The following is a 16,258-nucleotide window of genomic DNA, read 5'->3' on the forward strand; positions in this document are numbered from 1 at the left end:
GACCAACTCAGTAACCACAAATGTATGAAATACTCCAATTTCAGGCATCTTTTTCATCTTTTAATTCATATGGAGTTCAGTTAACATTCTCATTGATAATGACCAATTTACATTAACTATAGTTATATATAACAAGGGAGTACAAACACAAGACTTCAGCTAAAGAATCCAACTAAGTTTGCTTTTAGAGACACATAACACTTCTTGAAACATAAACAAAATATATGCAGAATAAAAGCATTCCAGAAGAAAATGGACAGCTGCAGATACAATAAAGGTCTTTAATTTACAGTATGTATAATCATATAATTTATTAAAATCAACACAATTCATGTACAAAATATTAACATCATAGCCATTAAGTTTGCTAAGCACTTCAAATACCAAAATATTAAGATGGCAAAACTACAAGTGACCTTTGCATCGAAGGATCTAATCTAGCTTACTAGTTCAGGTTGAACATTCACTCTCCGAAGTACTTCTTCAGGCATGCAAAAAACAGGATTAACAGGTTTAATCTGCTCTTCTCCCAAAAGTGACAATCCAGCAATTCCAAATAGAGTATGAAAAGGATCTACCTATTAAAAAAAAATAAGAATTTACAGTTATTACAAAATGAAAATTCTTTAATAGAAATTTTAAAAGCATCCTTTCAAAGCAACCTTGGAAAACACCATCCTTTTTTGCCCTGTATTTCTAAGTCTGGAAACCTAGAGCCCTTAGAACCCTTAAGAATAAAACAGAGCTAAGCTGAAAAATTATTCCATGAACAAAAATATACTTGCCATATCTCCTGGCCTGTCCGCAAATCCTCCGGTTTCTTCATCTTGACAAGCCAAGATGAAACTACGCAGTTTCTCTCTATCAATCCAATGAAGCCTTCCAATTATCTTAAGGGAAGCCAACACCCACCACGAATAGCATACATCTGGTAACTACAGAAAAAAGCCACAAAAAGGTGTCATAATTTTATTTCCTAGTCCAAATATTGGAGGTGGGAGGGGAATCAAGGAATATATTCACAATGCAAAGTTCGAAACACTGAAATCCATAAATATGATGCTTAGAGTTTGAAGATAATTACTGGAAAAGACCAAACACTCCATTCCAAAGAAAGCCATGCTAAATGTTTCAGTACTTAGCAACAACCATCCACCTTGATTTCTATCTGCAATGAAACATTTATCTATTAATAAGGCTCACAGGAACTATGAATATTTTCAAGTGTTGTCCACGCATCACCCTGGCTCCTCAAATCACAGTTAACTTGAGTTTAAAAAATGCAGAAGATCTTACTTTTCTTTGACTAGGTAAGAATCTTCATTTCAATAAGATCCCTGGATGATTTATAGGCACAGTGAAAGCTGTCCCAAACTGTAAGGGCAAGTTTCTGGCAATCCCCATTGATTTTCTGTTGAAAGTTGCCCAGGTTTTCCACTGGATCTTAACTAGAAACCACCTGTGGTTATTTCCCTACCCATTAACTGATATAGAAATACTGAGCAAGTGAAACTAAACAAAAATGACCCAGATAAACGCATTGTCATGCCCTATCAGAGTTTAGGTCAGGCGCCCAGCAAGTGAGTCAACTCTAGACCATTACTAGCTTTTAGATGTGTAAATGATTTTTAAAAAGTTTTGCAACAGGAAAATCATACAAAATTTGTGTGTTTACAGTAATTTTAATGGAACACAACACCACGCATTCATTTCTTATTATCTACGGCAGCTTTCACTTTTCAGGGTAGTACTTTCAAGATCATAGGTCTTACGAAGCTAAAAATATTTACCATCTGGTCTTTACAGACCCAATTTAGCATAGGCGTGAGAGCTAAACAAAACCTTTTCTTTAAAAATTAATTTTTTATTTTATTTTTGGCCACACCTGCAGCATGCAGAAGTTCCTGGGCCTAGGAATGAACTTTAACCACAGCAGTGACAAAGGTGAATCCTCAACCACAAGGACACCAGGGAAGTCCAAAAAATTAAGTTTCAAAATGATGCTATAATCCAACTTTATAACAAAAATCTCTGATTTGGCAGATCCATTGTCCTTTCCTAAGTGGACATTGAGATTTCTGTACAAGATGCATGCTTTAATAGTACTGACTCCCAGATAAAACTTTAAAATACTGCATTACTGATTCCCTGTTATAGAACAAGAACTAAAAGGTTTGATGAAATAGCTTCATTTTGATGCCTAAAAAATACAAAGGCTTCAGAACAATAAGGGAAAAGATTCTTTAAGAATTTATACTAGGCTTTCCATTGTGCCTCAGCAGTAACAAATCTGACTAGGAACCATGGGGTTGCTGGTTCGATTTCTGGCCTCACTCAGTGGGTTAAGGATCTGGCATTGCTGTAAGCTGCAGTGTAGGTCGCAGACATGGCTCTGATCCCATGTTGCAGTGGCTGTGGTCTAGGCCTGCAGCTACAGCTCCTATTTGACCCCTAGCCTGCTGCACATGTGGCAAGGAATTTATTCTCTCTTCTTCACGAATGTCTTTTACATGGACACCAGGGTTTAAGAAGCATTTCAACCCCCGTTGTTTTACTTTTTGCCAAAAGCATTTTTAGGAGATTCAATGAAAAATTGCAAAGTAGGACGGTAATGAAGCTCATCAATTTATAAGAGCAATAGTGAAAAAAATGAAAGACAAAAATGCAGTGCTCACTCAAAGGTATAAAACTTCAAACAGTTTGGGGAGTTCCCTGGTAGTCTAGTGATTAAGATTCAATACTTTCGACACCGTGGCAAGGGTTCAATCCTTAAGTCTGGGAACTGAGATCCCACAGGCTGGTTGCATACCATGGCCATACAAAACAAAACAAAACCTGGAAGTCTTAGAAACAGTACCTTCTCTGGCCTTCCATTGAGTCCACCTGATGGAAGCTGTCGTTCACAAAGCCACCAACCAAGTAAATCAGAATTTACTTGATGCAACTGACTAGTAATAGCCAGGAATCCTGTGCAACAATAGATCTAAAATTACAGACATAAAGTATATGTGTATATTTTTTCATAGTAACAGTGATAAGAACTACTTAAATTATAAAACTTTCTATCTAAAAATTTGCTAACAGTAAGAATCACGAACACAAACATCACATTTACACAATCCAAGCACACTAGTACAATCCAGTTCTGCAATGAAATACTACTGTCACAATTTCTTCCTGGCAAAGCAAATTTTGACAACAATTTATAAATAAAACATCCTCTGGCACAAGCAAATAAGTGCCCCAAAAATACAGGGACAGAATTTTCTCATCTGCTTTAAAACTAATGGAAAAATCAGGAGTTCCTGTAGTGGCACAGTGGTTAACAAATCCGACTAGGAACCAGGAGGTTGAGGGTTCAGTCCCTGGCCTTGCTCAGTGGGTTAAAGGATCCGGGGTTGCCCTGAGCTGTGGTGTAGGTCACAGACGCGGCTCGGATCCCATGTTGCTGTGTCTCTGGCATAGGCCAGTAGCTACAGCTCTGATTACACCCCTAGCCTGGGAACCTCCATATGCCGCAGGGAGCAGCCCTAGAAAGGCAAAAAGACAAAACAAACAAACAAAAAAACCAAAAAAACAAAAGAAAACAAAAAAAACACTAATGGAAAAAATCAAAGTATTTTTGGTAACTACAAAATTACTTATGTTTACCTGGGTCAGAGGACTTCACTAACAGGGGACTGTATAAAAACTCCTATAAAAACATCTTCCTTAATCAGTAATTAACAATTCTTATGCAACATCTTACACTATACTACTACATTCAGTCAAATTAACTTCATAATTAACACAATGAAATGCTATCAATGCATTTCCCCAGTTACACGGGCTATCCCTTCAAAATCAACACTACATTTTAATCTGGATTGATACATTACCTGCCCAGCATGGGATTCAGAACCTGGCCTGCAACCAAATCCACCGTCAAAGTTCATACAGGATAATACAAATTCAATTGCTTTTTCCACATTAATAGCATCCAGCTTCCCCTGTAAATGAAAAAAAAATGCCTATTAAATTGGTACAACTATGGAAAACAGTATGGAGGCACCTCAGAAAACTAAAAATAGAACTACCATTTGATCCAGCAATCCCACTCCTGGGCATCTACCCAGAGGAAACCATGACTCACAAAGACACATGTACTCCAGTGTTCACTGCAGCAATATTTGCAATAGCCAAGACCTGGAAACAACCTAATGTCTATCAGCACAGGAGTGGAGCAAGATGAGGTAGTACATACAGACAATGGAATATTACTCAGCCATTAAAAGGAACGAAATACCAGCATTTTTAGCAACATGGATGGACCTAGAAATTATGCTACGTGAAGTCAGTCAATGAGACACCAACATCAAATGCTTTCACTGACATGTGGAATCTGAAAAAAGGACAGAATGAACTTCTTTGCACAACAGATACTGACTCCCAGACTTTGAAAAACTTAATGGTTTCCAAAGGAAACAGTTTGGGGCAGGGGGGATTGCTGGGGTTGTGGGATGGCAATCCTATAAAATTGGATTGTGATGATCATTGTACATTTATAAATGTAATAAATTCATTGAGTAATAGAAAAAAAAATAAAACACACACAAATGCCTATTAAATTCCAAAATAATCTTGGAAGCTTAATCATATTCCTATACAATATTAAAAACTTACCAATAGGGCCAAAGTTGCCACCGCACAAAAAGAGAATCTTGTATCAATTTCACCTATAAAAGGATCAAACCAAAACATTATCAGAGGCTTCTGATGATGCTAATAAATAGCAAAAATTATAAACAACCTCTATACAACTACCATGGTTAAATTTCCAAGAGTTCATTCAGACTTAACATGTACTTCTATCTAGGTCACCAGGAAGGAATGCTAAATCTGAAGTGCAACTGCTTTACTTCTAAGAACTTAATTAAAACTAGTAAAATGCTTTGTCAAAAATGTAAGAAAACACATAGCACCAAGAAAGGTATCAGAAAAGGACTAGTCAATTTCTAAGAATGATAATAAACTTACCCTAATATATAAAAGTAGATTTTCACATCCCATGAAGCAGCTGGTCTCTCCGGCCTGCACTGTATTCAGCCCTAAAGCAGAGATTATCTACATTTATCAAGTAAAATACTATTCCCTCCCTCCACTCAAATATTCAGTAAGTTTGTAAAGTTTTTTGACTATTTTTTCCATGCAAGTATTTTTTAAAAAACTTTACAAAGCCACCAAATATTGGGGAAAAAAATTTCACCTACCTTATCTTTTAGACTGGCCCCCTCTGTTCCAGTACTCCTGTATGCTGATATAACTAGCACAGTGCATGCTGGAACTTCCAGCAGACCATTAACTCCAGTTAGACCAGCTGCTTAGTGGGACCTGAAAAGATGAAAAACTTAAAAATCTCCTTATAAGTTTTTAGCAAAGCCCCCAATTCATCATACTTTAGAATTTGTAACAAAGCTTATTTCTATGATATACACCAAAGCAGGACATTTTTACATTGGTATTTTGGATGCAATGAATTAAAGGAACATTACCCCAAATATCTCCAGCAAAAGAACCATCTTCTTTTTGTAGACTCTGAACATATTCCACAACTTTATTTACATCAATAACATTAATACTATCATAAAGAGTAAGGATCTGTAATAAAAACAAACCAAAGTAAATACACCTCTTCAACACTGCTAAGTTTGTTCTAATGTTCTTCCTCAACTACCTTAAGTTGTTAAGCATGTCCCTAAGCATTGTGAACTCTTTTCAAACATGCACTTATCTTCTACTATGCAATAAAATTACAGGTATTATCAATACAACCCTTTAACCACAAAGTATTATTTTTTACTTACAAACTGTCAACTCAGCACTCCAAGATTCATATAAACTAATGTATACAGACTTTAAATCTTTGTGATCTTCACTAATACCACAATTTAAACTTCATGGAAAAGAGCACAGTGGTGAAATGGCAGAGTACATGCAGGGAACCACAGGCATCTTGTATTGCCAGAAATAAAGCAAGATGAGAATAGCAAGGGAGGAAATAGCCAGCCTTGGAGGGAATCAAATGCCATGCAGGAAGGTTTTGCAACATAAGAAATAGCTGAATGAAGGAGGCTTCTACACATATGGTAAACGGGCTTTGGCCAATTTATATAATCCGTTATGTTATTCTCTTTGAATATGTTCCACATGAAATTCTGTAGAAAATACTACTTGCTGGAGTTCCTGTTGTGGCACAGCAGAAAAGAATCTGACTAGGAACCATGGTTTCAGATTCAATCCCTGGCCTCGCTCAGTGGGTTAAGGATCGGGTGTTGCCGTGGGCTGTGGTATAGGTGGCAGATGTCACTCAGATCCTAAGTTGCTGTACCTGTGCCGTAGACTGAAAGCTGTAGCTCTAATTTGACCCCTAGCCTGGGAAGCTCCACATGCTGTGGGTGTAACCCTATAAAGACCAAAAAAAAAAAAAAGAAAATACTACTTTCTTTGAGAAATGCTAGTTTCTATTATAAGACTTAGGTTATATCTTTCAGGATAGGATACAATATGCTAATAAACCAGAGTTCCATGGCTTAAACAAAGATTTTTCTTGCTTAAAACAAAAACACGTCCACTGACGATTTCTCAAATATTTACATATACTGAAAATAAATACTTTACCAAGGTCTCAGTGTAATTTTAGAGTTACATCAACTTCGGGTTCAGCTAATACATGCCATCACATCATTGACCTTGTAGAATAGATGTCATATGAAAAGATACTGGTTTCTCTCACCTTCCTAATACCTAGTTTCAATTTCCCCACTCTCAGGTAAGAGAATAAACTATCATGGCTGCTTAGTTTTTAGTATTTACCTGGACAGCACTAAGAGTATATAAAAGATGCGGATCATGTCCAATGCTAGCACTTATTCCACCACACTCGTGTTGACACGACTTAATAAATGCCAAAATTTCTTCTCTATTCATACGGTGTAGTTGTCCCATGAGATCCATTACGGTCAGACCCCAATAGATTCCACTCATTCTCAGATATTCAGACATACAGTATTCCTAAAATATAGAATTACTTTACTGTGTTAGTTTGAATTGATGCCAGCTTAGATACTGAACACACAAAGCCCTACAGCCACTGTTACACCGGTAAAATATCTACTTCCAATTAAGTTGTTCATTAATTTTTTCTAAGACTGTCCCAGAGAGGAAAACTTGGAAAGCCATTCTTCAGGGCTGAACTTTTTCAAGGTCTCAGAGTAATTCTAGAGCTTTAGTGTTACTACACATCACTGTAAACTCAGGTAATACATGCCAACACATCATTGACCTTGAAAATATTGTCTAAACTACAAAAATAGTAATCTAGTCCGTACTTCATAATTCATACAGATCTGGGCCGAATGGGAATCTACTTTGCCTACCAAAGTAAGAAACATGGTTAATTCCCATGGTCCCTCAACAGATATCCAAAGGTGCATTCACTATACTCAAGGATACAGCTTCAGGCTTTGGCACGCAGGAGTTAGATACCAACATGGTCCATACTGATCTATTTACAGAATGGTCTACATCTTTAAGAGTATAAACTTTTCAACATAAAAGCATACATACGTAATCATCTTTCTTTGAGCCATAGGATGCAATATAATCTGCATGCTTCTCCAGGAATAGGGTGTCAGGTGCATCTGACTTGATAATGACATCCTTCTGCGGTGTACCCTTCCACAATAAATTGATTTCATAAGTTATCTCTTAATATTTGACCCCAGAGCATGTGTTCAATATACATCTGAACTTTTTATTTCGTGTTGCCAAATGAAAACTTTCAATTTAAAATTATCTGGCCAAGAAAAACCAAGGCACTAAAGTCCTTCATAAAGATCCAAGTATTTTTCAGGTCTCAGAGTAATTCTAGAGCTAAAGTAGTACTAATCAACTTTAGATTCAGAATACATGCCAGCTCATCATCGACCCAAAAATACTACCTTCATCTGTCTTTATCTTTCACACAGAACACCAAAATAAAATAAAAATCTATTTATTCCATAATTTGAGTTAAGTGCTTTAATGAAGTTTAACTCTAGAAATTGTATAAATTCTGGGAACTTCGAAGCACCTTCCATATACCTCAAAGGTTATTTATCAAGGAAGCAGTCCCTTTAGACTCACCTTCTCCAGCTTTAGCCTGTTTCCCCAAATGCAACAAGTCCCCAAGGGACGAGAATGCTGCTCTAGTTATCCACATTTCTGATCTATATCTAAGACTGTACTTTACTGTTTTATTTGAAGTAGGTCACAACAGTTATCAATAATAAAATAGTGAATTTCTCAGAGTTCCCGTTGTGGCTCAGCAGAAAGAATCCAACTAGCATCCATGAGGATGTGGGTTCGATCTCTGGCCTTCCTCATTGGGTTAGGGATCAGGCACTGCTCCGAGTTGTGTAGGTCGCAGATTAGGCCTGGATCCCACATTGCTGTGGCTGTATCATAAGCCAGCAGCTACAGTTCTGATTGGACCCCTAGCCTGGTAACTTTCCTATGCCATGGATGCAGCCCTAAAAAGAAAACAAAACAAAACAAAAAAATAATAGTCAATTTCTTGTCTAGCCCATTGCCCATTAAAATTTACTAGGTCAACAAGATCGTACCGCTAATCATTCTAAAGATCTTAAATAATTCTTTTTTAATTTTATTACTCCATTTATTACATTGGATAATAATTCTAACGCATACATATATATATATATATATATATGCTTCAACCTACATATAGAAGGAAAAAGGTACTACCGACTTGCCCAGTTTTTAGGAGGAAATTAAGAAATCCGGTTGTTGAACCAGGAGGCCCGACCGATAGCAGGAAGTCTGAATAAAATCAGAGGCGGCAACGACGCATGCAAGGCCTGCAGAAAACGCTGAATAATACTTCACCCTCTCTCCCGCTCTCAAAAATACTCCCAAGACCTCTATCTTAACGCGACCATTCTCCAATATTTAGTAAACAACCCACCGGTGACTAAAATGCTTAATATCACCCTTCCCAGGCTCCTCCCGAGCCATCCGGACAGCAATGCAATACACGTCCACACTCACCATGTCTGACAGCGAAAAGAGAACTTGGCTCTTTCGTGGGCGGATTTAGGCAGCACGCGCCTGCCCAGAAGCGTCTCTCAGGTCCCCTCCGCGCCCAGACTTAGGTGACCACATTCCCGCCTGAAGGAAAGAGGGATCCCGAGGCTGCTCTAGGACCCCATCGGCTGCTCATGGCTGTCCTCGCTGCCTGTGCTTAAAGTCTCTAAGCCCGTTTTCTTGTCCCTTAAACACCGCCGTTTTATCTAAAACTGTTTTAAGTAATGTTTAAATATCTGCATAACTTTTAAGAAATCGTTTATTGTTGAGGATCTTTGAAATGCCTGGTAATAAATAGAGTTGCACCGTAATTACGTGTGCAATAAATATTCACATTCAGCTCTTATTAGCTAACTCTCACCTACTCCCTCCTCTTTCAGGAAGTTCTAATATTTGCAATATTTGGAGATTGTTTTTGAAAAGGAAACACCGTTATGCTTCTTATAAGCTTTCCATCGAATTCAGCTTTGCTAGGTGTGTTAATGCAGCTATTTGTAACTGTGCTTTCTTAGGACTTTAATCCTTAAAAGTATTTTGAGCACCTACCAGAAAATACTGGCACCTACTCTTAAATTTTTTTTTTTTTCAGGAGTTCCCATCATGGCGAAGCAGAAACAAACCCAACTAGGAACCACGAGGTTGTGGATTATATGCCTGGCTTCGCTCAGTGGGTTAAGGATCCAGCGTTGCCTCCACTGGAGGTGTGGTGTAGGTCGCAGACCTTGCTCCGCTGGGATCTGGCTTGCCTGTGGCGTAGGCTGGCAGCTATGGCTCCAATTAGACCCCTAACGTGGGAACGTCCATATGCCAAGGGTGTGGCCCTCAAAAGACGAAAAAAAAAAACCTGAAAAGTAAGAATTTGGGGAAGAATTCCTTACGCAGAGATATGTGTGAGCTATCAATAACTGAGAAAATATTGAATCCACTATGATGATAGATTTCATTATTTCTCTCTTAGTTCAATTGCTATCCCCAGGTATAGTTTGAGGCTAGGATAACATGTATTACTAAATGCATGTTAAGTTTAGAACTATCTATTTCTGGTGAGTCAAGCCACTTATCATTAAGTGATGATGTTTCTAGCCCTAATAATTTTTATCTTAAAAATTATTCCTTGGGAGTTCCCGTCATGGCTCAGTGGAACCATGAAGTTGTGGGTTTGATCCCTGGCCTCGCTCAGTGGGTTGAGGATCCGGCATTGCCGTGAGCTGTGGTGTAGACTGCAGACATGGCTCAGATCTTGCACTGCTGTGGCTCTGGCCTAGGCCTGAAGCTACAGCTTGGATTCGACCCCTAGCCTAGGAACCTCCATATGCTGTCAGTGTGGCCCCAGAAAAGACCCCTCCCCCCAGAAAAATTCTTCTTTGGAGTTCCTGTCGTGGCTCAGTGGTTAACAAACCTGTCTACTATCTGTGGGTTCACAGGTTTGATCCCTGGCCTTGCTCAGTGTGTTAAGGATCCTGCATTGCTGTGAGCTGTGGTGTAGGTCACAGATGTGGCTTGGATCTGACATTGCTGTGGCTGTGGTGTAGACCAGCAGTTACACCTCCAATTGGACCCTAGCACCACATGCTGCAGGTGCAACCCTGAATAGACAAAAGACCACAAAAAGTCTTCCTTGAAAGTTCCTTTATGGCACAGCAGGTTAAGGATCTGGCCTTGTCACTGCAGCAGTTTGAGTCCCCGCTCCAGTGTGGGTTTGGTCCCTGGCCCAGAAATTTCTATATGCCATGGGCACAACCAAAAAAAAAAAAAAAAAAGTCTATCTTGTTAAATGGTGCTGCCAAAAAATCAATCACTCAATCTGAGAAAGATATCAATCTGAGAAAGATATGGAATTTTTTATTAGAGTTAAATTTGAGATGTTATAACTTGGGAAGAGCAACTTGGAAATCTCTGAGAGCTGTTCTGCCCACAGTCAAAGCACAGTTAAATGCTGGTTTTCTGTGGGTTTTTTTTTCTTTTTAGGTCCATACCTGTAGAAGGGCCATATGGAAGTTTCCAGGCTAGGGGTCAAATCTGAGCTACCTACACCACAGCTCCTGGCAATGCCGGATCCTTAAGCCACTGAGCAAGGCCAGGGACCAAACCTGTGTCCTCATGGATACTAGTCAGTTTCCTTTCTGCTGAGCCATAACTGGAATTCTTCTAAGAAGTTAATCATGTTAATGCTAGGTTGATTGATTTTGGCCTCAGGCTGGGCTTGCAGATTTCCCTGGCCAGGGCTCTAATCCAAACCACAGCTATAGCCAGAGACTTAGCAGTGACAAGGCCAATTTTTTTTAGCCCTCTGAACCAGGAAGGAGCTATAAGGATGCTGCTATTTATTGCCGCTGATGAGGAATGTTTTGTCCGTACGTAATTCAGATACACAATGCACATTGCAGGGAAGAGGAGACCACAGGGCAGAGATTTTTTTTTTTTATGTTTAAATATTTACTGTCTTGCCACAAAATATGAATTTTATTTCACAATAGTAATGTAAGTCCCCCAGCTTTCTTTTACCTCTAAATCAGATGAGGGGGAAGTGTTGTGGAGTGAGAGGAACCAAGGGAGAGAGAGAGAGAGAAAAAAAAAAAATTCAAACCTGGAAAAAGCAACACTCAAAATAAGAATAACACAGAGTTCTCTTGTGGTGCTGTGGGCTAAGGATCTGGTGTTGTCACTGTAGTGACTTTCATTTGATCCCTGACCCAGGAACTTCGGCATACTGTGGGCCCAAGCAAAAAAAGAGACAATAATGCATCAAATCCAAAAAGCAACATTCAGACTGAATCAAACTGCTGAAGTAAAGGAAAGCAAGCCTCCCTTCCTACTTTATGAATTCATTTAACAAATATGTTTTGAGTGCCTAGGATGTGCCAAATATTCTAGGTTCTGGGAGTACAATGGTGAGCAAAATGGAAATACGTATAGGGAACAAATGTTCTAGAAATTCTTGTAATTACATTCAGTAATTTTATCTCTAGCTATTTGTTCTACAGATATACTCTCTTTGGTATAAAGTGACTTATGTGGAAGAATATTCATAGCAGCAAGTCTCTGTAATAGCTAAAGATTACAAATATTTTTAACCATCAAAAGGTTAAATAAACTATGGTGTTTTCATTATGCAGCCATTAAAAAGAATGAGGAGGAGTTCCCATCGTGGTACAACAGAAACAAATCTGACTTAAGAACCATGAGGTTGCAGGTTCGATCCCTGACCTCGCTCAGTGGGTTAAGGATCTGGCATTGCCGTGAGCTGTGGTCAAAAATGTGGCTCGGATCCAGCGTTGCTATGGCTGTGGCATAGGCTGGCAGCTGTAGCTCTGATTCGACATATGCCAAGGGTGCGGCCCTAAAAAGCAAAAAATAATAATAAATAAATAAGCAAATAAAAAGAATGAGGAAATGCTGCAAACATTGTTGTGGAAAGATGTACAAGGTATGTTAGGTAAAAACCAAAACAGAATGTACCAAACAATATACCAATGTACCATATGCTACTATCAGTGTGGGAAACAAAGGGAAAAAAATAAATGGATAAATTTGGGAATGCACAGAACCAAAGCAGTTGCCTACTGGATGAGAAATGGGTGAACAGTATTTAAGGAAAGCTTTTCAGAGTTCCTGTTGTGGGGCAGCAGAAATGAATCCGACTAGCAACCATGAGGTTGCAGGTCAGATTCCTGGCCTTGCTCAGGGGGTTAAGGATCTGGCCTTTTGGTGAGCTGTGGCGTAGGCCAGCTGCTATAGCTCCAATTAGACCACTAGCCTGGGAATTTCCATATGCCACAGGTGGGCCCTAAAAAGCAAAAAAAAAAAAAAAAAAAGGAAAAGAAAGAAAAGCTCTTCACTGAACACTCTGATACTTTAAAAACTTGGTATGTTTCCCTCTTCAAAAAATAAAAATATCTACCCTCCAAAGAAAAGTATCTACTAAATATGTATGTGTTTATATATATATATATATATATATATATTTATAAATTTATTCATAAATTACATTTGGAAGTTCCCAGACTAGGGGTCAAATCAGAGCTGCAGCTGCTAGCTTCTGCCACAGCCACAGCAATGCAGGATCTGAGCCACATCTGCAAACTACACTACAGCTCATGGCAATGCCAGATCCTTAACCCACTGAGCAAGGCCAGGAATCGAACCTGCAACCTCATGGTTCCTAGTTGGATTCATTAACCACTGCACCACTAGGGGAACTCCCTTCAAATTCTCCCTTTTATCAGCTTTCACATCTTGTTAGTTCCCTCATTCTATTGTGGGAAGGGGGCCCCCTTCCAGGGCCCAAGCATTGGCCCTTGTCTAACACTCAGAAATGAATTGTCCAAAGAGGCTCATGTGCTGACAAAGCAAAAGACTTTATTGAGAAGGGGTGCCCAGATGGAGAGCAGCAGGGTAAGAGAACCCAGAACTGCTCTGCCAGGTGGCTTGAAGCCTCAGGTTTTATGGTAATGGGGTCATTTTCCTGGTTGTTTCTGGCCAATTATTATTATTTTTTTTGCAATCCATCTTTTTATTTATTTATTTTTATTTCCCCAAGAGACTATTATTTTTTTTCTACTGTTCAGCATGGTGACCAAATTATAAATACATGTATACATTTTTCTCTCACACTATCATGCTCCATTGTAAGTGACTAGACATAGTTCCCAGTGCTATACAGAAGGATCTCATTGCTTATCCATTCCAAAGGCAAGTCTGCATCTATTAACCCCAAGCTCCCAATCCATCCCACTCCCTCCCCTTGGCCAATTATCTTGCTTGGCCCATACTTGGTCCGTCTCAGGGTCCTTCTTGATGGTGCATGCATCTCTCAGCAAAGATGGATTCCAGGGATCCTGGGAGATTGGTTTTCTCCTCCCTCCTATTGGCCCTTCCCAAATTCTCCTAGTTTTCAGGGCAGCATCACTTTCCTTACTGGGACTTTCTGCTATGAAACAACTCATGCAGGGTGGGTGGTGAGTCAACAACTTCCTAACCCCTAGCCTGGGAACTTCCATATACCTTGGGTGAGGCCCTAAAAAGACAAAAAAAAAAAAAAAAAAAAAAAAGGGGGATTGAACTCACAGCCTTTGACCAAGACAAGATTTACCAGACCCTTATCATCGTCCCACCCATCTTGATGAAATGCCCTTTACCCACCTAGAGAAACCTGGCCTAATCCTTTCTGCCCCCTACTAGAAAAGGTATGTGGCCCTCTTCTCATCCCTGCTCTTATGGGGGCCTATATAAGGTATATAACCCTCAACCAGCCAGGTCTGCAGGGGTATCCTAAAACCTCTTCTATCTCTGGGCTATAAAAATAGACATGCCCGCATGCCCAGGGTCAGCTCCCCAATTGTCAGGAAGTCATCCTGCTGTGCTTGCAGCATTTCTTACCTCAGTAAGCCACATTTTCTCTTCACCATACCATGCCAGGAATTCTTCTGACCTATGTGCACCATGACATTCTCCGGCAACTGTGCATTCACAGAGCGAACAATCATGTTTGTTGTTCTACCTATTCTCCTGGCTGTAATGGCCCTAGCCAGTCAGTTTTTTAAGGGGTAGGAAATCTAATACATACATATTAGGTTTTATTCTATCGTGGGATCAAAAAAGCAAAGAAAGCTAGGCTGTAGAAAAAGAATAAATGAAACATGTCAGGGAGAAGTAGAGTTGAGACATAGAAAAATACTACTTCATGGATTCCTAAAGACTATTTGGGTTCTGGTCACTGCCTAAAACTGACTCTATACAGCCTTCAGATCCATGAGGCACTTCAATATACTTAAACCACATTTGTTCATTTTGCTTAAATAGCTTAAGTTCATTTGTGTTATTCTGATGAAAAGGTCTTAAATGATAGTCGTATAATGCTTAATACTTACTATCAAGGCAACTTTAATATTCTCATCATATGGCTTTGGTATATTTTTACATCTAGAAACTTGGTTTAGAATATGTAGGTGAATTTTTGGAGTTCCCATCGTGGCTCATCAGTTAATGAACCCGACAGTATCCATGAGGATATGAGTTCGATCCCTGGCCTTGCTCAGTGGTTTAAGGATCAGGTGTTGCTGTGAGTTGTAGTGTAGGCCTCAGATGCGGCTTGGGCTTGGATCCTGCAGTGCTGTGGCTGTAGTGTAGGCTGGCAGCTGTAGCTCGGATTACTCGGATTAGACCCCTAGCCTGGGAACCTCCATAGGCTGTGGGTGTGGTGATAAAAAGACAAAAGACAAATAAATAAATAAATAAATAAATAGGAAGCTTGTGAGAGATGCAAGCTGGCAGGCAAGGAGGGTCTTCCCTGAGGATTAGGTGGGCTACAGTTTTATCATCCAAGGGGAGTGGAGGGGTCTAAAAAGACATGTTTCTTCCTTTCTGGGAGTAGTAGCTCCTCCTTAGTACCCGGCAAGGTGTGTATTCAAATCAACAGAAAGGCGTCCTCAAACTCTTGCCCTTGGTCTGAATCCAAGTGCAGGCCTCATCCCATCCCCCACCCAAGAAACTGAGGCAATTCTCGCACCTCCACTAGTCAAGCAAGCCTGCCTTGTTCTGATGGCTTTCTTGAGCAATTATAACTCACAGTGATCTTCCAAACTCCCCCAAGTTTCCCTCTTTATCTATAGCCCCTTATTAGGACTTCTACAACCACCTGTGCCTACTCCATCCCTGTCAAGAATAAGATTCAACTGTGGATGCTCAGTTGGTATCAGAATTGGAAATCATAAGTGATGTCAGAAACATCATTTTAGTATAACATATTTTAGCCACATTTGCTATTTAGAATTACAAAGAAATAGTAAATCCACATTTGGTTCTTTCATTATTATACTGATATTTCCTGAGGCATCTAATGCAATCTAATGAAAAATGGACAGGTGACTTCATCCAATTCAAAATCAAAACATGGGAGTTCCTGTCGTGGCATGGGGGAAATGAATCCAACCAGGAACCATGAGGTTGCAGTTTCTATCCCTGGCCTAGCTTGGATGCTGTGGCTGTGTTGAGAGCCGGCAGCTGTAGTTCTGATTTAACCCCTAGCCTGGGAACCTCCATATGCTGCGGGTGTAGCCCTAAAAAGCAAAAAAAAAAAAAAAAAAAAAAAAAAAAAAGTACATAAATACATAAAAAACAAATCAAAACATGAATT

General features: G+C 39.4%; 1 protein-coding gene across 3 annotated transcripts; it reads right to left on the reverse strand.

The window, feature by feature from the left end:
• Positions 39-9,108, reverse strand: RABGGTB (Rab geranylgeranyltransferase beta subunit). Of its 3 annotated transcripts, NR_145513.1 has the most exons (11): positions 9,088-9,108; positions 7,606-7,713; positions 6,853-7,050; positions 5,532-5,637; positions 5,250-5,370; positions 5,017-5,087; positions 4,663-4,715; positions 3,879-3,989; positions 2,858-2,983; positions 786-935; positions 39-578 (listed from the first exon to the last, which is right to left on the reverse strand). NR_145513.1 is itself a non-coding variant. In NM_001348295.1 (9 exons), the coding sequence occupies exons 1-9, from the start codon at positions 9,088-9,090 to the stop codon at positions 438-440; spliced, it is 996 nt and encodes a 331-aa protein (NP_001335224.1). In that variant the 5' UTR covers positions 9,091-9,108; the 3' UTR covers positions 39-437. The 3 variants fall into 3 exon arrangements, 2 of the variants coding, with proteins under 2 accessions (NP_001335224.1, XP_020949270.1); NM_001348295.1 differs by lacking the exons at positions 5,017-5,087; positions 5,250-5,370; XM_021093611.1 differs by lacking the exons at positions 5,017-5,087; positions 5,250-5,370; positions 9,088-9,108 and adding an exon at positions 9,005-9,085.

The sequence above is a fragment of the Sus scrofa genome, chromosome 6, assembly GCF_000003025.6.
Source record: "Sus scrofa isolate TJ Tabasco breed Duroc chromosome 6, Sscrofa11.1, whole genome shotgun sequence".
Classification (NCBI taxonomy): Eukaryota; Metazoa; Chordata; class Mammalia; order Artiodactyla; family Suidae; genus Sus; species Sus scrofa.

Coding starts and splice junctions, on each gene's coding strand:
- RABGGTB (NM_001348295.1), bottom strand. Junction 5,638..6,852: donor ATACTCTTAGTGCTGTCCAG/GTAAATACTAAA, acceptor TTTTTATTACAG/ATCCTTACTCTTTATGATAG. Junction 579..785: donor CGGACAGGCCAGGAGATATG/GCAAGTATATTT, acceptor TTTTTTTAATAG/GTAGATCCTTTTCATACTCT.